Below are 21,154 nucleotides of genomic sequence, written 5' to 3'. Positions count from 1 at the left end.
GATTCTGGCGCATTACTATGAAGTCATGAGAGAAACCACAGAAATCACTGAGCAAGCTATTATTATTATCCTTTTAAATTAAGTGCTCTTAAAAGTTCACGCAGAAGAGCCACTTGACACAAAGACATCTATGAAAAACACATCAGAAGATCAACACGTTCGCCTAAAGTGTCTCGAGCGCACCATTTCGCTTCTTATCCCGTGGTGTAGCACTCTAATATTTAGTGGTTTGACTCAATGCCACCAAACTCAGATGTTTTTCTACTTTCTTCTACCCTGCACGCTTTTCTTTACCAACCAGAGTAAAAAACGGTTTTGGGAGTGCCTTGCAGGCGTGGTGCATGCTTGTTCCATTTACCTGTAGCAGACGTTATCAGTGCACGGGTTGTGGACTTTGACAATGACAAACACATGTTGGAAATGAGAGCGGATGTTTTTTGGAGTGAAAGGAAGGGCCCCGGGCTCCTGAAACACTATGGTGACAATGTCATTGCCAATGTGCCTCTTCCTTAGCAACTGCAAGAGAAAAAGGAGAAATGGAAATTAAATTAGATAAAAGATGAACACAGTCAGGTTAGTTTAAGAGTACAGAAGTTTGGAAAACACATTATCGCTTTAACATTTCAATTAGAATGAGAGCATGCGAGTGCTTTTCTGAACAAAGGCCAGCCGTGTGTCAGTTGCAGTGACTCAACAGTCACACAAAAACTTCTTTCTCAACTTAGCAAACATTTGCTAACATTAGCCATGATAAGCCACCGATCAATACCAGACAAACTAAGGTGTAGCACCAAATGTTCATATGTACTGGACCTTTTATTACTTTGAAATTTTCCCAGCAAACCTTAAAGTATCATTCCTATAGCCAAGAAAAAAAAAAAAAATCTGTGTGGTGGCAAAAACCTTCTCATTAATGGACAGAAGGGCTGACATCTCTTTTAAACCAGGAAATGATACAAAAGCATCTTTAAAAAAAAAAAAAAAAAAAAATGCAACAAGATTTGATTGACAGCTCTGATAACAGCCATAAACCACATGACACAGGTCTAAAAACAAACAAACAAAAAAAACAAACCCCCCAAAACACATGCCAGTTATGTATAAGTTCCTTATTTAAATTAACCCTATGAAGCCTGAACCAAGGGTGGTTATATTAACTAAAACTTGAGGTATTGACAGACGTGTTTATTGATTTCAGGATGTTTATGACACTACGAATCACTGCTTTCAAAAAGTTATGTTTTTATTATACAGACTGATTTCCCTAAATCTTGCCTCTGACTTATGCTCTTGGTCCAATAACAATGAAGAAAAAAAGCCTAAAACTAACACTGAAACTAAAAAAACTAAAAAAAGACTAAAGAAAAAAGACTAAACTAAACATTTTCAAACAACAAAACCTAAACTGAAATTAAAAAAAAAAAAAATCCACTTTGCAAAATAACTGAAATTTAACTGAATTGAAAACAAAAGGTCAACATGAAATAATAATAATAATAATAATAATGATAATAATAACAACAATAACAATAACAACAACAACAACAACAACAATTATTATTATTATTATTATTATTAAAATTATTAAAAGAAAATACAAAACTTTAATAACTGTAGTCTAGTCATTAAATAATTGCCAGAAAATTTAAATTTTTTGAAATTGGAGTGTTTATTGAACTTATTGACAAATTAAAAGAAAACTAATTAAGTTTTGCTACATCCAGCATTTTTATTTATTAATTGTTTAAAAAACTTTTGTGCAATTTATTCAGGCTTTTTGATCTATGCTCATGTATCAGATCTGATACACTTGGCATTACAGGGTTAAATTCCTGTCTCATTGATTGGTACACAGTGAATTCATCTGCGAGGGCCTCTGCACAATCTTGTGGCGTGTACGTCACGTTCTCAGTAGGACATGGTGTGGCAATTGAGAAAATGAGGTTGTCACCGTTTATGTTTCCTAATCTTCCCACAGGCCTTTCCTTTGGAAACAATTTTTCAATCATAGCCTCACAGGTTGCAAGAAGTTTTGATACAATCAATGGGACACTATCTGTTTAGCATCATTTTCCTGGATTAACATTTGAGCATCTTTATTACACTGAATACAGGGACGGGGGCATCAGTTCATGCCCTGCATGGAAAAAAAAAAAAAAAAATCAATCCTTAGAGTAAGCTCTCACATTTTGCCCTTCTCCTCGACAGAATCACTGTTCCCAATTTGGATACTGAGACTTTACTTTAAAAACAGGACAAAGAGATTTTTGGGTGGTAGAGATATCAACTAACTCAATTTAGGATTTGTGTGTGAAGGGCACATATCCACTCAAACCCCAATTTATACTGCTTGTATTGTTGGCCTGTGCAGGTCATTAACCCCCATTCTCTGGTTGGTGTGAGCCTGTCAGTCAGGGTCGGTGAGAGCCCGAAACAAGCAGGATTAGAGGGTGCAGGGGTGATTTGGAAATGATGAAGGGATGAGCAGGTCAAGCTCTGCTTGGCCCTGCTGGAATATTACCACCAGGGATTAAATCAAACAGTCCCACTTTATGAAATACAATTGGATGAAAGGTAAAGAGAAAAAAACCACCAATCATATGTTTCTACGCTCACTTGTTAGATGTTTCTGCTGTTTTAGACTGTACATTCAGCCTCCATCAAGATATTCTAATCTCTACAGGGTGGTGCCCACAGGTTGTATTATGGACTCAAAAAGTACATCCATATGATCAGCATAGAGATTAATACAGTGAACGTCTGTAATCTTATCTTTAGAGGGCCATCGCTCAACAGTCCACTGCTACATCCACCTAACGGACAGACAGAGGTCCATCTAATAACACGTCTGCTTCAGCCCCTGGGGAAGCACTGATTAAAGTCCTACTACGGGGTACCGTCGCTATGGCAATGCTCGTGCTTTCAACTGATAGGTCATTACCGTGGCGAAATGAGTCTCTGGGGAAGATTGGCAGTAGTCAGGATAGGTGATATCCTAAAAGGAACTTGCTCAGGGATTTATTAAAGCTATTAGACATCAACTGAGTACAGAGAAGAGCAAGCATGGTGGGTGGTGTGCTGCAGAAGACAGAGCCTGAAGGGTACAGTTTACTCACCTGCTGCCGGTTGTTGGGTGTGTAGGGGAGCATGGTGGACACGTGAAACATCAGCTCATAGTCTTTATAGGTAGTGTAAAGAGAGTGCGTGCCTGTGGAGTCCGCTATAAGAGAAGACAGGGAGGTCAGGGTCTCAGGCCAGATTGCAAAATGTAACCGAGTTAGCCGATCTGATGATATCATAGAACAAAAATTAAGATTGAAGATGCACTACAGTCCCTGTAAACACATACAGCGGAGCATCTGCACTCAGCAGGACTGGAAATGTGTGGGTTAGCATTTGTGGATGTTTAGCTTGGCGAGGGTGTTGTGCATTTTATCTTACTCTTGTTATCCAGCTGAGCTCTGTACTTGGTGAAGCCTTTGAGGCGCACCCTCTGACCAAGCAGATCCAAGAACTCATCCAGTGCTGGGCCGGCACTCTCGTTGTTGTACATCTCTTCCTCTGTGCTCTGGCCAGCCTTGCAGTAGAGTACTCCCACCTTGTGCTGGAAGCTTAGCTGGAATGAGAAAAATAGACCGACACTCAGTGAGTACTATTTCCTGTTGCTGATAGGTATCACGCACACCACACTCATACATACTGTATATTAAGCACTCAAAGCATGCAAGTGCCCACTTTCCATCATGTCACAGCTAATGTGAAGGCCTTCATAACCCTTCTTGGGGAGAGAGAGAGCTGAAATCCCCTTTTGTGAAGCTAGGCTATGAACTCTCAGGAGCACTGTGCAGAGTATAAATCAGCCTGAGCTATTAGCTGCTACTTAAGAGCAGCTGTGGGGTGACGAGGGAGTGGATTACAGACATACAGCAGAACAGTTTCGGTTTATGAAAGAAAAAGGCATAATCTGCCAACAATAGTATTTCAATACTTTCTAATGGACCTCTTCCTTAGGAGATACTTTTGTAGCTGTGAAATACTAGGAAGACTGTTTAACAAATGTGTCTACATACAGATATACAGACATCTTGTTTATTGAGAAGACCATCTAAAGGCATAGAAAAGGGAGCCAAATCTCTCAAGTTTCCACCACTAGTGTTGCTATAATTCAGAAATGTCTGATATGAACTCCTCTCCTCAAGAGACAGGAAGAAATAAAACATCTGGAGTGGTTCTCTTGTGAGATTAGTGTGTGAGGATCTCTCCACTACATGAGTTCTAAGGCTTACACCCTCCCGATGATAGCAGAAGATGAAAAAAAAAAAAAAAAAAAAAAAGGGGTCAAGGGTGGAAACAAATAGATGAGGAGGCAGCCCCTTGCGTTTGGCACCTGTTGCCCTTTATTCACAGCTTCACCTTCATCTCGACCCAGAGTCAATGTGTCGGTACGGCGGGAAGAAAGGGTTTCTCTGAATGTGAATGCTGACAAATGGTCTATATACTGAAACAAATTGGAATTGTCTTTTTCCTCCGTTACAGGTTATGATTTCCCGGTGTACTCCTGACACTGTTGTCATGGTGACTTCCTCCCATCAGGCAGTCTGTTCTGCACTAAAGCTCCTGCGGTTACCAAAAGCTATTATACCATCGAGCCCCGTGGAAATGGCATGATGTGCAATGATGTGGCCTTCTGTCTTTTATCCTGTGTGATATGGACTCGCTTGACCTCCAGCTCCTCTTAACAGCCTAACCAATAGGGAGGGTAATCACATTAACCTTTGGGGCGAATTTGAAAAGTGCAAGCACACAGGACATATAACAAAGATACAGATGAGTAGTGCTCCTTCGGTGAAGCTTGTTGCATCACCGTCTGTGATGGCTCTTTTTGGAGTGGGATTAGCTTCTGTTAAGGTGGAGCTGTATCCCATTTAACAGACCTTGCCAAAAATCTTAGCAAAGAAAGCATCTCCAATTTTTCTCCATCTGTCCAGAGCTGCAGGGCATTGAAAACTGAACTCCTGCTCATTCACTTAAACAAAAGCTTAAACTAAAATAAGAACACACAAACAACGAAAGACACATAATGAGTGGAGAAAGAAATTGGGACAGTGTTCCCCCCGGAGAGCTCTGAGCGGCTCCTGAGGGATGGCGTGGTGTGACATGTGTCTGCGCTGCAGTGTCCTGATGCAGCAAAAATCCAAAATATGGCTACTTAAACCTGGCTACAATCACCATGCACCACTACACAAACATCTGCTGGGGTTATTGCATTAAAGTGCCACTACAGAAACTTCTCCAACTTTCAATATAAGGCCAGGGGATTTTAAAAAACGCAGTGTTTGTAATTGCAAAATTTCCTGCACTTATTCTTTGTTTATGCTATGAATGAGATCACTGCAGGGAGATTAGCTTTCTAGGTTAGGGAGAATATCATCTGTCGAACATAACTTAGAGGAAAAGGTCAGTAACTGTTCTCTGACTGTTCTTCAAATTTATGAGTATTACCAGTGCTTGTAAATTTAAAACATTTTCTAACTGACACAGATAATAATAAACTAAAGAATTTTAATTTTCCAGATTTGAGTCTTTAGATTGAAACAGCAGATACGCATTGAAAAATCAATGGCTTACAAAAAAACAAAACCTAATTTGTAATTTCTTACTCAAGATCGCATCTCTAAATCTCATTAGCTGCCAACTCCTTTTCCCCAGTCCATCTGCGCACAGTCAATTCACTGTGATCTACAATGAGATCTAAAATACATTCACATATGCTCTCTTCTCTTCTTACGTCCGAGGCTGTTACGGCGCAGTCTACAAGGCCGCTTTCAGGGATATTCTTTTTGCAGATGCAGGAGACCCTCTCTGACTCTGTTCACAGCAAGAGGAAGCATTTAACAAAAAGACTAACATCTAACATCTCCAAAGAATTGCGCGCGCACACACAAATCCTCAAAAAATATGCACTTTAGGGGGAAGAAAAAAAAAAAAAAAGTCAGGCAGATCATCAGGCTGCAGTTCTTCCTGTCCCGTATCAGCTTCCTCACATAAACACATTAGAGGGGCGGTCAAAGTCCAGCTTGGTTAAAAAGCAGATTAAGGAGTGCCTGACATATTGAACATTTGCCCGGCAAGAATAACATTAATGATTATAACAGGAGTGTGCAAAAATACTGACATCCAAATATAAAACTGGCTTCCACTGGGCTTTTGGTTTGAGGTCTGCGCAGAGGAGTGCCAACTGGAAGCGCTTCAAGCCCCACTTAGCCTGGGCTCTCCTCCTCTGAAGGCAGTTTCTTGAAATTATTTTATTGCCTTTTTTGTCTCCCATGTGTCAGTTTCATCATCTATCAAACTCTTTATCTGCAGACATGGGGAGTCACATGGCAGGTGAACAAACCCCTGTAACATCTGGTGGGAAGAACTTCCTCAAAGCACTTATTTACAAAGTTACTTTGACATAATTGGACACACACAGCCTGCCACCGTGAGTGCATTTAACTTGCTTTAGAGAGGACACTTCATTGCTCTTGTTTATGTGTGTAACAAAATCCTAACACAGAAGAGGGCCTTGGCTGACACTTCCTATTATAAGAACCTTTCCCCTGTCAATTGGAAGGATGGGCGCACGCTAACGAATGTAATTAAACTAATAAGCAGACAATTCTCTGATGGTGAAACAAGTATCACCCCTGGCTAATCCTTCCACTCTCCATTCCATCTTTTTTTCCCCCAGTTTCATTACATGAGAAATTAAAGGCCTTCCGATCACGCAATGAATCTGTGACAGCTGTGAATATAGAGAGCCCATATCACTATTAGCAATTTTATTCAAACAGAGATAATGCAAGATGACACCCTCCACCGCCTGAGCAGCATACCAAATCTCCTGCTCTCAGACAAAGTAGGCTGTCAAAAGTAAGTTACTCTAGCTTGTGTGCAAGTGTCCTATCAGCACAACAAGTGTGCCAAAAACTGGTGCTGGCTGCAGAGAGTACAGGACTTCTATTGATTCTATTTAAGCTTGATATTGTCTGCGCCTCGTCCCAGGAGTCTGTGTTATCCATCTATAACAAGCAGCCCGTATATAGGACAAAGATTCCTGCTATTTGAAGTTAATCCCTCCCCAGTTTCCTTCTATAGCTGAGGTAAATGTCACAAATAGAGACGCATATGCCTGAAATATGTAGCGTGATTTGCTAATGCAGTCAAACAATCTTTCATTCCTGATATGTGGCTGCGGTGGCTTTAAAATTAAACAGCTGGAAAATCTCTGGACAGCTTTCTTCCCTCCTCAGAGAAAGATTTCACATACAGAGATGCACGTTTGTTAACCTGCTGTATCTTGTTAGCGTTATCCGTCTCGGTTTTGTGAAGAGGTTGTGTGATTCACTATTGTTTGTCCAGATGCAGTGACCTCCTGGAGTGCTGGTTGGCAGCCTCACAGTTATGACTCCACAGTGAGTCACTTCGTCTCGACAAGTAGTAGTCCTGCATGTAATGCATCACCCCCGTAAAACTACAAATGATAGTATTTACGCAATTTTTTTTCTTTTTTTTGAGTGTGTGGGGGGGGGGGTCTTAAAAAAAAGGAAAAACCATATATATACATATGTTAAAATGCAAGACACCAAGTATTAATCATCAAGGCACTGAACCTCAGATTACCCCGTTAAATCATCAGCAGCAGCAAAAATCAGTGGTAGCACTCAAAACACGGTTCAAGAGGACATCTCGATGTATTATTCACCCCTTGCTCATCCAGCTTGAGGAGCTGTTCCGGGACTTTGGGAGAGTTGATGGCCAGCCTCAGACACTGGATATTCAGCTCAGGGATGACATATTCAAGTACTTCTTTGAGCGGCAGTCCGCGGGCCGTCCCGTGTCTCGCCGTGGATGGAATGGCATCCTCCAGGATGGCACCACGGAGGGTGGTCAGCTGGCAGGAAAGACAGATGGTGAGGATTTGTCCAGTTAACAGTCATATACACTCCTACTTGTACAGTGTGATAGGGTTGGGTCAGGTATGCTTCCATATGCTGACTTGTTGTTCAGGGTAATGACTACATTATGACTCTGGACAGCATTAGGTAACTCAAATTCTAAATAATTGAGACAGGCTAACTGAATACTAGATGTTAGTGTGCCAGTAAACACTTTCAAAACAACAACATCCAAATTTCCATTTGCACAGCCTGTTAACATGTCAGCAGTCAACTGCGGTCTTATAGAAAGGCTTTCCGAAAAGTAGACTTATATAGCAGAGGAAGGAAGAGAGAGCGATGTGGGGCAGGTCGCGCAGAGAGAGCAATGAGGCTAAATGACAGGAGTACATGCAAATAGATGCTCCAGCGGTCGGGGAGTTAAAACACTGCCTGCGTGCCACTTGCAGGGCTACCATGACCCAGATACATTGTTTTATCGTGGGAGTGGTGCTTTAAACCGAGAAGGGCACTGGATATCAGTGACATTTTCCTGCCTGACGCATCTGTTGCACCTGAATTATTCAGTGAATGAGACAAGCCAGCATCAATCAAGACGATACGGTCCCACCAGGGACACCAGGACTCTGCCTCTCCGTTTTTTAGGATTAATCAGGTTGTGTGTTCATCGAGATGTGTGAAAGTGAGCGAAGGAGGGCGACTACCCACCTCTGATACATTGTATCAGTATTTGCATTACTGGCCAACTGAGTCACAACTGGCACCGAATCACTGGACACATTAGTGCAGATTTAAGAGGGCAGAGAAGTTTCCTGTTGTTTTCAGGGGTACTGAAGCATTCCTGGACTCTTGTACTGCTCGACTGAGCCGCAGACCGAGTGACCTTAACGTGTCTCACTGAATGTGATATGAGAAATATGAAAAATCCATGTTCGCGCTAGTAAACAATTCTTCGATAAAGTGACAGGTCATGAAGGTTCTCCAATCATGCATCCATAATGTAAGCAGTGAGCGAAAAGTGCACATCAGTGTATTATCGTTACCTGACTGGTTCTAAAGGTGACCCGATAGTTGTACTGCGTCCCTTCCTTATCCCTTCCATCGTCTAGCTTCTCCCTGCGGATGCTGACTGCCACGGGCCCAAGATTGTCATCTACACCGAAGTAATTCTGATGCTCTGGAGGGAGAGAAAGAGATATAAAATTAAATGAGAGTTATGCATGTTATCAGACATTATGTTAGCTGGTGAAAGAAAGAAAGCTTCAATATAAATAAAGTAATAATTAATTACAGATATTTTTGAAAACACGCAATCAAATTACTGGTGTGGTTTCAGTAGAATATCTGTTTACCTATACACTCACAGACCAGCTGATTAGTTACATCTGTTCAACAAAGATCTCATCAGCCAGTCACATAGCAGTAACTCAATGCATTTAGCAGGTATACATGGCAAAGATGACCTGCTGACGTTCAAACTGAGCACCGCGATGAGGGAAAAGGTGATTAAAGTGACTTTTTGAATGTGGCATTATAAGATTAGCTGGGATGTGTCTTTGCCAAATTGCTGATCTACTGGGATTTTTTCACGGCCATCTTAAGTGTTTACAGAGAATGGTCTGAAAAGAGGGGGTGGGGGGTGGGGGGCATCTAGCAAGCGGCAGTTTCTGGGTGAAAATGCCTTGCTGATGGAAGAGGTCGGAGGGGAATGTTCAGCGCTGACAGGAAGGCAACAGTAACTCAAACAATTACTTCTTACAACCAAGCAATGCAGCAGAGCATCTCTGAACCTTGAAGATGGGCTACAACAGCGGAAGACACCAGGGGCCACTCCAGTCAACACGGAACTGAAGCTACAACCCATTACTCCATCCTGCCTTATCTCAAGTGGTTCAGGCTGGGAGGGTGTGGTTATTTTCTTGCCATACTTTGGACTCCTTAGTACCAACTGAGCATCATTTAAACCAGCGGTCCCCAACCTTTTTTGCGCCACGGACCAGTTTATGCCCGACAATATTTTCACGGACCGGCAATAAGGTGTCGCGGATAAATACAACAAAATAAAACTAGTGCCGGTACCGAAAAAAAGAAGATTTATTCATAACACACGTGAAAAGACCCAGGAAAACCGAGTTAACGATAAAAACGATAACAAAATAACGCTGAAAACCGATAAAAACCCTGAAAACCATACATTTCACACCTGAGCCTCAACTCTCGTGGCCCGGTACCAAACGACTCACGGACCGGTACCGGTCCGAGGCCCGGGGGTTGGGGACCGCTGATTTAAACGCCACCTGAGTGTGTTGCTGACCATGTCCATCCTTTATGCCTACAGTGTACCCACCTTCTGATGGCTGCTTCCAGTAGGATAATACACCATGTCACAAATCTCAAATCATCACAAACTAGTTTCTTGAACATGACTGAGTTCATTTAAATGATCTTTACAGTCACCAGATTTCAATCCAGTAGAGCAAGAGCAGAGTTCACATCGTGAATCTCCAGCAACTGTGTGATGCTGTCGTGTCAAGATGGAGCAAAGTTTCTGATGAACGTTTAAAGCAGCTTGTTGAAGCATTGCCACAAAGAAGACAAGAGGATCCAACCTGGTACTAACAAAGTTCCCTTCCCTGAGCCTGCCAGCACTCTCTTTCTGATAAAAGGGGATTCTTCTTCCCCAGCATCACCAAGTACTTTCTTATATAGAGTCATTGGCCATTGCTTTTTAATAAAGCACTGATAAGACTGCTGTTACGATTTGGTGCTAAATAAATAAAACCCACATGCTCCACATGGCATCCAGTTTTGCTCAATGCAGACACATGCAGACTGAAGTACAGACATGACATAATGTCTTAATATAAGTCTGCATCAATACATTTATGACCTTAATAATACATCAGGTCATTTCAAAAGAAATTTAATTCAGTTTTCTATTCTGAAGTGAAGTGCATGTATGATGCATAACATCCATAACTGAATGAAGCAGACGCTCAGGACGCCCACAGAACATGCAAACATTTTTTTTTTCTCTTGTTGTTGTTCTGTCATTTTAAATTAATGGACTGTTCTGCCCCATAAGTCATGTTCCCACAGCTGCCACTATTACCACTACTACTACTACCACCACTACCACCACAACAACTGCAGCAGCAACCCTTGACTTTGTTCTCATGCTAGAAATGAATGATGCAGAAGTCGAGCTTTGCACTTTATAAATGGCATGTACTGGTATGCATATTAGATAGATGACCACGTGGGTAAGAATGGTGTGAGAAAAACACCGCACCGACATCCAAACCCTGGTAGAAAATGGATCACATGACTACGGGGGTCACTCTGAAGATGTTGGTGTTGGTCCATATATCCATTAGTTATGTCAACAATCATGGCATGAAAGTTAGTAAATCCGGTTTAATCTTAGAAAAACATTTATCGAGTGACACTCAAAATTTCATATTTCGATCTACTTTGCTCAAAAACCCAAGGCAAGATTTTCAGGAAATTTCGAGGGGATTTTCATGACTTTGGGTAAATCTGATGTTTCCAGTAACCTCCTCACCCCTCCAGTGTGCTGAAAATATCAAAATGTGATGGGCAGATTCTCATTACTTTTCCTTGCCCTCTTTATGCCCCCTGAAGGATGAATACTTTTTTCATTTATGGAGAGTCTGTGGTTGTTTCCCCTTTTGACACCCTGAGGTCTAGACATTAATTTTCAGAGTAAATTAATAATAATAATAATAATGATGGGCAGAGTGCCAGCTCTACTGCTTATAGTATCGCTCCAAAGGAGTCGAGTCTTTTGGCCACATTTCTTATACGGTCGTTAATTCTTTCCATCAGTTATTGTGCTGATTTAATGAAAAATTCACTACACGACAAGGATTACTAGCTGGGCTTTAGTCTTTTCAGCTCTAAGCACCATAAGAACCAGTACTAATTTCTTTGTTGACACACAATGCATGCGTGCGTGCGTGCGTGCATGTGTGTAGGCACACATATAAGAGGGCCTTGAGCAAACACTCCCTTAATCCAGGCTAAAGCTGAGGAGAAAGACCTGGATTCAACAGCTAAAAGAAAAACCTCAGCAGGGTCCACAAAGCAGTGACATTCAGGAAGAGATTTCTGCTGAAGTTTTCGATATTACATCCACGCCATGCAGCGCAAGCTGTGTTAAATAGCGTGGTTCTTGTCACTGTGGCATAAACAGTGGGGCAAAACGCACATCGGCATGAATAATAAATTATCTGTATGGAGGGAAAGTAGGGTTAACTGTCTGACGAATGCACAGCTTGTCAGGGACAGAGGTCTGCAGGGAAATGCTCTGTAAGGCATAAGGTCAAATGGTGGTGGTGGTGGTGGTGGGGGGGGGCTGTGTAGCAATGGAGGCCACAAGGCATCCAAATACCAAGAGCACAGTGAGTCAGACAATGCTGACTTTAGAGGAAAGCTTTTTGTCAACACATTTCTTTAGCATGTCAGCGGTGCCCATCACATGGTGTTGACAATTTGCCAAAGGTTGCAAATTGGATGACTTTGATTTTTCATGTCAAATAATGCCCCCTTCTCGTTTTGCTGTCAATCCACACCACAGAAACACCTTAAAAAATCTTTGAAAGTCCAACACTGTGAGCCCCTTCTTCTGTACATTTAGTACTCCAAGCTTTATTTCAGGCCTTGCATCTCAGTAAGAGATGGTTTACATTGCCCTCTGCACATCTCAGTGTCAACCCAAACACCTAATGTGACCATGACCTGTAGTGAAGGTTGACCCATTTTGTGTGAAGGAAGCATTGTGTCCATTAGGGGTAAAACCACTCCGGTTGCTAAGGGAAGCAGGGCTTTAGGCAATCAATTGGATCAATGTTCAGTCCAGGTTGATGAAAGCCTGCTGAGAAATAGTGACACATAGTCATGTTTGTGTGAGTGTGTCTTTGCTGTGAAGCGCAGGTGATGACAGACCTGTCTATAAAATAAAACACCTTATTTAAAAAAAAGGAAGAAAAAAAGAAAAAAGGCAGTGGCTACATTCACGTACTGTGAAAGAGGCATCCTACCCCAAAGACTATAATGTCTTCATGAAAATGGCCTGTTATACACAGGCCTGCATTGCTGTGAAAGCAGGTTAAATAAATGCACAACCCAAATCCAGAACCCAGCTTTGGGATGAGTATTAGCAAGGCATTTGGGCAATTATCAGCATGTCTCTCAGAGACACACTTTTATTCATAGTCTTTTTGAAGAGGTTAAGGCATCTCAGAGTGTGAAAGGTGAAGCAGCTGTTTTCTATGGTGGGGGCAGGCTTAAGACGGGGTAACTCTATCTGCTGAGACCAGCGAGCACAGATTGCACAGAGAAGTGGGAAAAACAGATCTGTATAATGCGGTGATGGGTCGGGGTCAGCACAGTATTTCCAGCATTCGCCTCCTAGGTGTTTTAATGAGGAGAACTGGGACCTTGGCGTAGTTCTGCTGACCCTAAAGTTTCATATGAGGAGACCTCGTACTCTCTTAGTCCCTGCAGGGAACAGCTGCAGTACACCCTCTCACTCACCTCTCTCTTTTTCACATGACTAATCGCAGTTTCTCCGCAGGGTTCGGAGTAATATCAGAGGGAGGACATGACCGCTCCTCTGCTGAGGAAGTGAAACACACGCCCTCGCACCCAACACAAGCCTGCTATTGTTCTGGACTTTATTTCATGTGCTTGTACAAAAAACAACTGGGACGTTGAGATATTTGACCCTGTGAGATGAGGCTGTTCCATCTGGGAACTTGCTTCCCCACAGGTGACTGAAGAAGTCTTTATAAAAATCTAGCTGGCCTGGAAAGTTTAATAGTCCTCAACAGTGAGTCACACAAATCCTGCTGCATCATCACTTGTAACTATCTGTAAGAACAGAAATCAGCTCCTTACCTCTCCCGTAGAAGAATTTGTGGTAGTAGTATGCTCCAAGGTCAATGTGCTCGATGATGTAGCGTTTGACCTTTTCCCTGTGGATTGGCTGGTTTTCTCGAGGCACCTCCAGCACAGAAACTCCTGCGTTGGTGCAGTGTGAACTTAGGGACGACTCGAAAGAGCAGCTCTCTGACAAACCGCTGTAGTTGACACTGTTGGCTCTGGAGAGGGAGATCTTCCTCTCGCTTTCGCCACCAATCTCATTGCGAAAGTGCGGGCAACTCAGCACCAAGCTGTTGCTCTTCCCGTCCCCCTCGTCTGCATCCAGGTTCTCCTTTGGGTTCAAGTCCTCTCTGCTGCCCAGTGGAGACTCAAACATGGGGGGATTTGCACTGTTGCATCCTACTGCTCCACCATCGGCTCCTGCTCCAGGTCCAGCGCCGCCTCCACCTCCGGACACGCCACCAGCTCCGGCTCCAGCTGAGGCGGCCGAGGCACCGGTAGTAGTGTTTTTCCTCTGGCTCAGGTTAGCTCTGCTCGCCACCGCCTCACTGATGTTAAAAAGCACACTCTGCACATCGTAGTGGGCGAAGCATTTTTGGAAGCTGAGCGGTCGCCGGTCGTCCTCGATTGAGAGCCGCAGCGCGTCACTTTCGCTCTTTATGGGCCGAAGTTTCCTAAACAGTGAAGTTTCTGACGACTCTGATTTAAGACGTCGCATGAAGGACTTCTCCCGTTCCCGGCTGTAGAGTAGGGAGCTGTCTATGTAGTCATAGCCTGGAATGTGGACTATCTCACCCCTTGCAATTTGTGCTGCTGTCTGCAAGCTGGGGGACAGCGAGGCATCACAGCGCAGCAACTCGGGGAAACCCAGAGGGGGTATACTGCGGTGGTCCAGGGTCTCAACTCGGTAGCCCTTAAGCATGGTGAAGAAGCCATCCCCAGTCAGGCCCTGGCGGTCAATGGAGGATGTGCTGCCGTACTCGCGGTGCAGCGAAGCTCCAGTGTTTGGGTTGACGGCATTCTGGTCCATTACGTCTTCAGAGTCGATGTCACTTATGGTAACGTCACTGTTGCTCCGCTGACGGATAGGGTGCAGACCCTTCAGCGGAGAGTGGCTGAGAAAGTCACTCAGCGTGTATTTGTCAGTGTAGTCCACCTCCAGACAGACTGCTTCACCTTGTTCTAGTATTTCCACAGTGTGTTCCTGCTGGCCGTTCTGAAACATGGGTATCACACTCTGATAGTTAGGTGAAGGCCGCCCGTCCCATCCGTCTTTCCTTGGCGGCCATTCTGTGACCCTGGCCCTGACACCCATTTTAGGCATTGCCGGAGTACCGTTTGTTTTGCCTGCACCATCAGGTTTCCCCTGCATGCTGGAGGCTGGAGGTCCCATGCTATCGCTCAAGGCTTTGAGCTTCCTGCTGAATAGCTCCTCTGACTGCATGACTCTGGAGTATTCTTCTGGGCCTCCCACAATTCCCACAAGGTTTGATTTGTTATCTGTCACAGGGCTCAAAATACTCATATCCTGCTGGCAGATTCCTTGAAGAGCAGACTTCCAGGACCCTCCTTCATCATGCGACTTGCTCACTGGTGAGCCAAGGAGCAGCCTTTTTCCTGAGTCAACGAAGCAGCCGTCATAACTCACAGAGGACGGGTGGCATGACAATCGGCACACAGCATTTGGGTGTCAAGGACAAATGACTGGGGCGCGCCGTAGAACAGCAGAGCGGAGCCTTCTCTCACAGCGTGTCGCCAATGAATAACGACAGCTGGAGGTGGTAGATCTATAGCACAGAAACACAGAAGAAAGAAAAAAAAATTAGCGCATTGCGAGCAGGTTGAAAGGCTCTGAAAAGACATTTTCATTTAAAACAAGTATTTTATTCCTCAGCAGGACTCCAAAATATGGCACAATCAGCTAAGCTAAAAAGAAAAACTGCTGACCCAAATTGTCTGTACCTAGTTATCTTTGTAATAAACTCTCACCACGGGCTACGCTGGGATCTTTCAGGTTTGGAACTACGCCGAGCTTATCGCAGAGTACGAGTAATTAGCATCTTTGGGAGTAGAGAGTGCCATTATAGGTTTATAACTAGATAGATGTATATCATGGATGGTGCTTCTAGTCTATGTTTAACAGATGGCGGTGAAGCAAATTACAGCAACAAGAGGCAGATGTTGAACTAAATGTTCGCATGTACCAATATCTGATCCAACGGCTTGCAGCATCATCAAGCCAGCAAATTATACAGGAGGGATAGTTGGAGAACTGATGCATATTCAACACCAGTTCCACTTTGCCTTTTTATCTGATCTGGTTAGTAGGAAAATTAACAAGGACTTGATGAGGTAAACTGGCTGTGACAAAAAAAACAACAAAAAAAAACAGAGTAGAATGAATGAATATATATATATATATATATATATATATATATATATATATATATATATATATATATATATATATATATATATATATATATATATATATATATATATATATATATATATATATATATATATATATATATATATATATATATATATATAGAGTCTACTGCAGCACTGCCACAACTTCAGAGGGTCAAGTTTGGCCTATGCTAATTCTGTTAGGGAAGAAAAAGCTCATATCAGATTCAGAAGACTGAACATTCAAGGACTGAGAGAAGGAGAGTGAAGCCACTGGGTATTTCAGATGTTAAAAATACACAAACACGTGGCTTCCACTTAATCTGTAAATAATGCTCCAGAACATCGACTATCAGACTTTTAAAAGCAGGTACGGGTTGGGACAAAGTAATAAAGATACTCATGAAACTCAAAGAAGAAACAAGCAAGTTTCTCTCATCAGTCTCATCCCATGCTATAAGGTGTGTTGTAGATCCAGAGGGGGGTGGGTAGGTGACGGAGGTGTTATACTGGATTCATCTCTTTACTGACACCGACTTCTGCATTGTAGATCACACTACACTGCAGTAGAGACTGCAAGGCTTTCTACATTGACCCAAATGCTTTTTTCTTGTTCTTTGGGGCCAGTGCTGTGCTTCATTTCTTCTGGTACTGCAATCATGTGAAAACCCCCTGAGTTATCAAGTAAAACCCTTGCCATCAAAGAGAACATGGACCAAATCCCCAGTATTCGCTTCAGCGAAGATGGGAAGCTCAGTTTAAGCGTCTTTCTTTGAAAGGTTTCACTGTGAACATGATAAATGATGGTATATGGGCCCGAGGTCCCAGTCTTTGTCTCAGTTCCATCCGCTTGGCCTTTAATATGATCGCTACAGCTTCCAGACAACTGTTTACATTTCTCTGTCATTTACTGCTAAGGAGGGGGGCTAAACTATTTTAGGAAGAAAATGTGGGCCACATCAAGATTAGCTGCAAGCCAGACTAGACCAAATACACTTGGGACGAGTTGGAAACATTTTAATAATAAAGTATTCACTTCTGCCTGGGCCGAATACAGGTTAATGCATGCATGACCTAAATGTGTAGGAACAGGCTGGTAATGACGACTTCTCAGTTACAACAACAGCCAAACTATGCAGCCCTCCCTCTCCCACCGGGGGCTTGGGTTGTTATGAGAACGGCTTTATTAACAGGAGCAGGAAAATGCATGTCGTGTCACTATATTTAACAAGGGGCTTAAAGATGAAGGCAAGAAATTGTGTTGCGTCATGCATAATGTAGTGAAGAGAACTGCTGTGGGAAATATGTTTGTCCGTTACAAATGGCAAATGATGAATAATGAAGTATGTGTCTGACTGCCGTGTGGTGAACAATAACAAAGCCACTTATTTTTAATCACAGACAACGCCCATCTTCTAAGAGCCAAAGCTGCAGATCTTGTAGAAAATATGACTTTATTATTACTACAATAAATCCTGAGCTATAATTAGGAATTCTCCCATAGACGTGTACAAAGAAGTTGTAGTTCAAGGTGCATAGCAGTACTTCCATGTGATCCTGCAGGAATTGTTTTGTAGGCCAACACGGAAGTTTGCATCACCCTGGTTTCCTTGACAAACAGCCAATGGGATTTCTTAATAGGCTTTTATGGATTACTGCAGGGAAAAAAAGACTCATGGGTAATAAAAAGTTTGTGATACTGGCATTTTGTTCAGCAACATAATCTCCAATTAATGCAACTTTTATGATTTTTTGAAAAATAAATGCAATTGCCAGAAGTAAAATGCTAATGCTATCTTATAAATGAACTACATCACAGTTTAATGACTTCATCTTCCCCATCACTGAGCCTCCAAAGCTGCTGAATGTCTCAGGCAATTTTCTGCAGTCTCGTTAGCAAACAAACATCTCCGAGAGACGTAAAAAGCTTTACTTGCATATTTTATGTTTTAGAACAAAATGTGACGGTGTCAAAGGCATTTCTTAACCACATCCCTTTTTTTCCCCCTTCAGGCATTTAACTAAACACTCATTCAAAAGGCTTACCAATGTCAAGTGCAAAATAGCAAGTCATTTCTGAGTTTAAGAGTCATTCCTGTATATTCCTCTTCCACTCAGCATCATGTGCTTTGCTGTCATGTTGCTTAGCACGTAAACCCTCACTTCCTGAGAGCTATGTTGTCAGTTTGAGACATTATAATAACCCCAAACCTCATTTAAGGGAAAGTAGGTAACAATGAATATACGCTAAAAGGGATATTACATCTAGCAAATTAAAACCTTATTTTTACACTTTAACTGGGGGTTATTAAGTGTCCTTGGGCACTCTCCACCACCGAGGGTTATGCATATGACTACCACATTTCCCTTTCACTTATATTTTTTCTTATTTGGCGTCGTCTGCTTGCATACTGCAATATTCTGCTGGAAATGAATAATGAAATGCGCGTCTGCCTGCAGTGTAGTGACAATAACAAAGCCCGGAAAAGGTATGCATTTCACACACCACTGTTACTGTTGCTCGTAGTTAGGTTTCACACCTACATCACTTACTGTGCACTGAATAGCATGTTAGCATGCAATCGTGGATGCAGCCTACATGCGTAGATCTAGAGCAGTCTGTTTAAAGGCTAACTTTATCCCTAAAGTCTTTGTGAATTGTAAGCCAATACTTAAGAGATATCCACTGCTTTGCAACACTAAACATCCATTATCTCAAGACAACATGGGAGATATCCCCTAGCCAAAACAAACATGGAACCTCGAGGGAAAAAAATATTAAGTAGCCGTTCCCATATTTCTATTCCTGCAGCAAGACAGCCATTTTAGATTTTTCTGGTCAACCAAAATTAATACCAGGTCTCCTTTCAAGGCATGACAGGGAGCAGTCTGCTGACCGACACCCAGACGTCGGCTGTTGACTGAACACTGTTTTTTCACACTCACAATTAGAGCGAGTGACAGCAAAATGCGCCACCTGCACAAACAGCTTTATCAGTGGTGACACTCCAATAGAAGCTTTTAACGGATGACTGAGGACAGGAGGAACAAAGAAACTGACATACTGTAATGTCAGTGCATGACAACAAAACAGCATGACTGACTTCTCACTGTAGTCTGAGAGAGAAACAGACAGAAATCCTGTCAACACAGACAGAGCAAAGAACAATCAAAGCTTGACGTTTGTTAGCGCCGTTTGCAGCATAGCGTCTGCACTTGAACATCTAAAAATGTTGAGGGGCTAAAAATTACAGCACAACACCTCATTTTTAAACACTTGAAAGAAAAAACAAAATCTATTCTGAGTTTTTGTCTTTCAAGCCAGTCTCATGAAACAGCAGATTAGCCTGTTTAAGTTCATAAAGTCCAGCCTCTCCTTGTTTGTGTTGCTGCCTGGGGTCAAGCCAGGGTGAGCTGCCCTGGACAGGATAACCCGGTGAACATGGTGGTCTGTGTTTCTCTTTACTTTCTTCTATTAGCCAATTTCCCTTTGACAGTGATTAACGACCTGCACCATGTCTCGACCCCCACCTTCCTCCACCAAGTGAGAGTGCCACAGGCGACTCGGTCAGCAGAATCCGTGCTTCTGTGTGACCTGTTGGGAGGGTGTTTTCTGTCCTCTCTCTCCCCTTTCTTTTGTTTTGGTCTACACAAGTGAGACAGCAGATGGAGAGGGGTGAGAGGTCTGCTTTCACTAAGTGGAGTAATGCATCGCCATTATGGGCGTTTAAGACAAAAGGCCTGGTGAACAGGAGGAAGGAATGGAGAAGGCGAGATGGGAGAGAGGCCTAATTACAGTAATGAACTCATTTTCTGTCTGATGTTGGAGAGTCTGTCTTTCATCTTGGTTCATCCAGAGAGGAGTGGCCCAGCGGTTCTGACAGGTCTTAAAATAATCCTCTGACACTGTGTCCTGATTAAAGGCCCGCCAGATATTAATACGCTGTCAGAAAAGTGAACGTGTTCTGTCCACCACTCTGAGATTTATACTCTTCTTTCGCTAATAGGCCATTTCACCCGAGTGACTGACTTCTGCAGTCACTTGTGCAGAACTGCCACTGCGAGCACGGAGAGGAAGGCTCTCCGAGCAAAAGCATGAAGTGTGCTTTTGTTGGGTTTTGGTTCCAACTCCGCAAATGTTTATAGTTACGGATTTATCTAATGGACTAGTAAGGGCACGCTGAGTGAAACCCTGAGCTACTTGAGCTAGTAATGAGAAAACTGGAATTTTGCAAATGGTATTTATGGAAATGAAGTCACAGTGCCAGGATGTTCGACAAAAACAGCACTGCACACATCAACACTCAAGCACTTTGATGCCAGTCGCAAACACTTTGAGCGCAACATTATTAAGACTAATCCACTCAGCACTGACAGCACTTCAGGAAATTAGGAACATAGCGTGCGCGCGAAAAAAGCAGAACCGTGTCATTAGCCCTTAAAAAAAAAAAAAAAAAAATGTTCTTGGGAGGAATGCTGCATCTTCGCTTACCCGATTTGTTGGCATCAAGGCTCATTTCAGGTAGCAATTGATTCCTGAGTAGCTAAACATGCCACATAATAGCACGCTGTTAGGCCTGGAGTTATCTTTGAAAATATCATGTGCTGCTTAACCTTGAGACGCTCAGCTCGCACGGGTTGAGTAAACCGAGTGTTGCAATTGCTGAAAAGTCACCAAGAAGTCACAATCATTTCAGCAAAATATCAAGATTTGCATACGTTTGAAGATCACAGGGACAATTTACCTTCAGGTTTCGCCCAGAAAGGCATTTGCCATGATATGTAACAACACCTTCAACTGAGATAATAGCCGTCAGAGCATGAATCGAATTTTCACATTCCTATAAAATGTGGAATCCTCCTGTGTCCAGCCTACCGCACCTCAGGTCAAAGTC

At 42.7% G+C, this 21,154-nt stretch overlaps 1 protein-coding gene across 4 annotated transcripts in view; it reads right to left on the bottom strand.

The window, feature by feature from the left end:
* LOC116318546 (signal-induced proliferation-associated 1-like protein 2) overlaps nt 1-21,154 on the bottom strand; it is an 82,312-nt gene that overhangs the window by 34,708 nt on the left and 26,450 nt on the right. For all 4 annotated transcript variants that reach the window (XM_031737567.2, XM_031737568.2, XM_031737569.2 and 1 more), the window contains exons 2-7: nt 13,863-15,634; nt 8,984-9,117; nt 7,748-7,936; nt 3,442-3,616; nt 3,117-3,220; nt 359-516 (exon numbers count right to left, since the gene is read on the bottom strand). In XM_031737567.2, the coding sequence (XP_031593427.1) occupies nt 359-516; nt 3,117-3,220; nt 3,442-3,616; nt 7,748-7,936; nt 8,984-9,117; nt 13,863-15,372 (2,270 nt within the window). In that variant the 5' untranslated portion in view covers nt 15,373-15,634. The remainder of the gene's footprint in view (nt 1-358; nt 517-3,116; nt 3,221-3,441; nt 3,617-7,747; nt 7,937-8,983; nt 9,118-13,862; nt 15,635-21,154) is intronic.

Source organism: Oreochromis aureus, linkage group 13 (assembly GCF_013358895.1).
Source record: "Oreochromis aureus strain Israel breed Guangdong linkage group 13, ZZ_aureus, whole genome shotgun sequence".
NCBI lineage: Eukaryota > Metazoa > Chordata > Actinopteri > Cichliformes > Cichlidae > Oreochromis > Oreochromis aureus.
The sequence above is the reverse complement of the archived record's forward strand: the minus strand, read 5'-3'. Positions and strand labels throughout refer to the sequence as shown.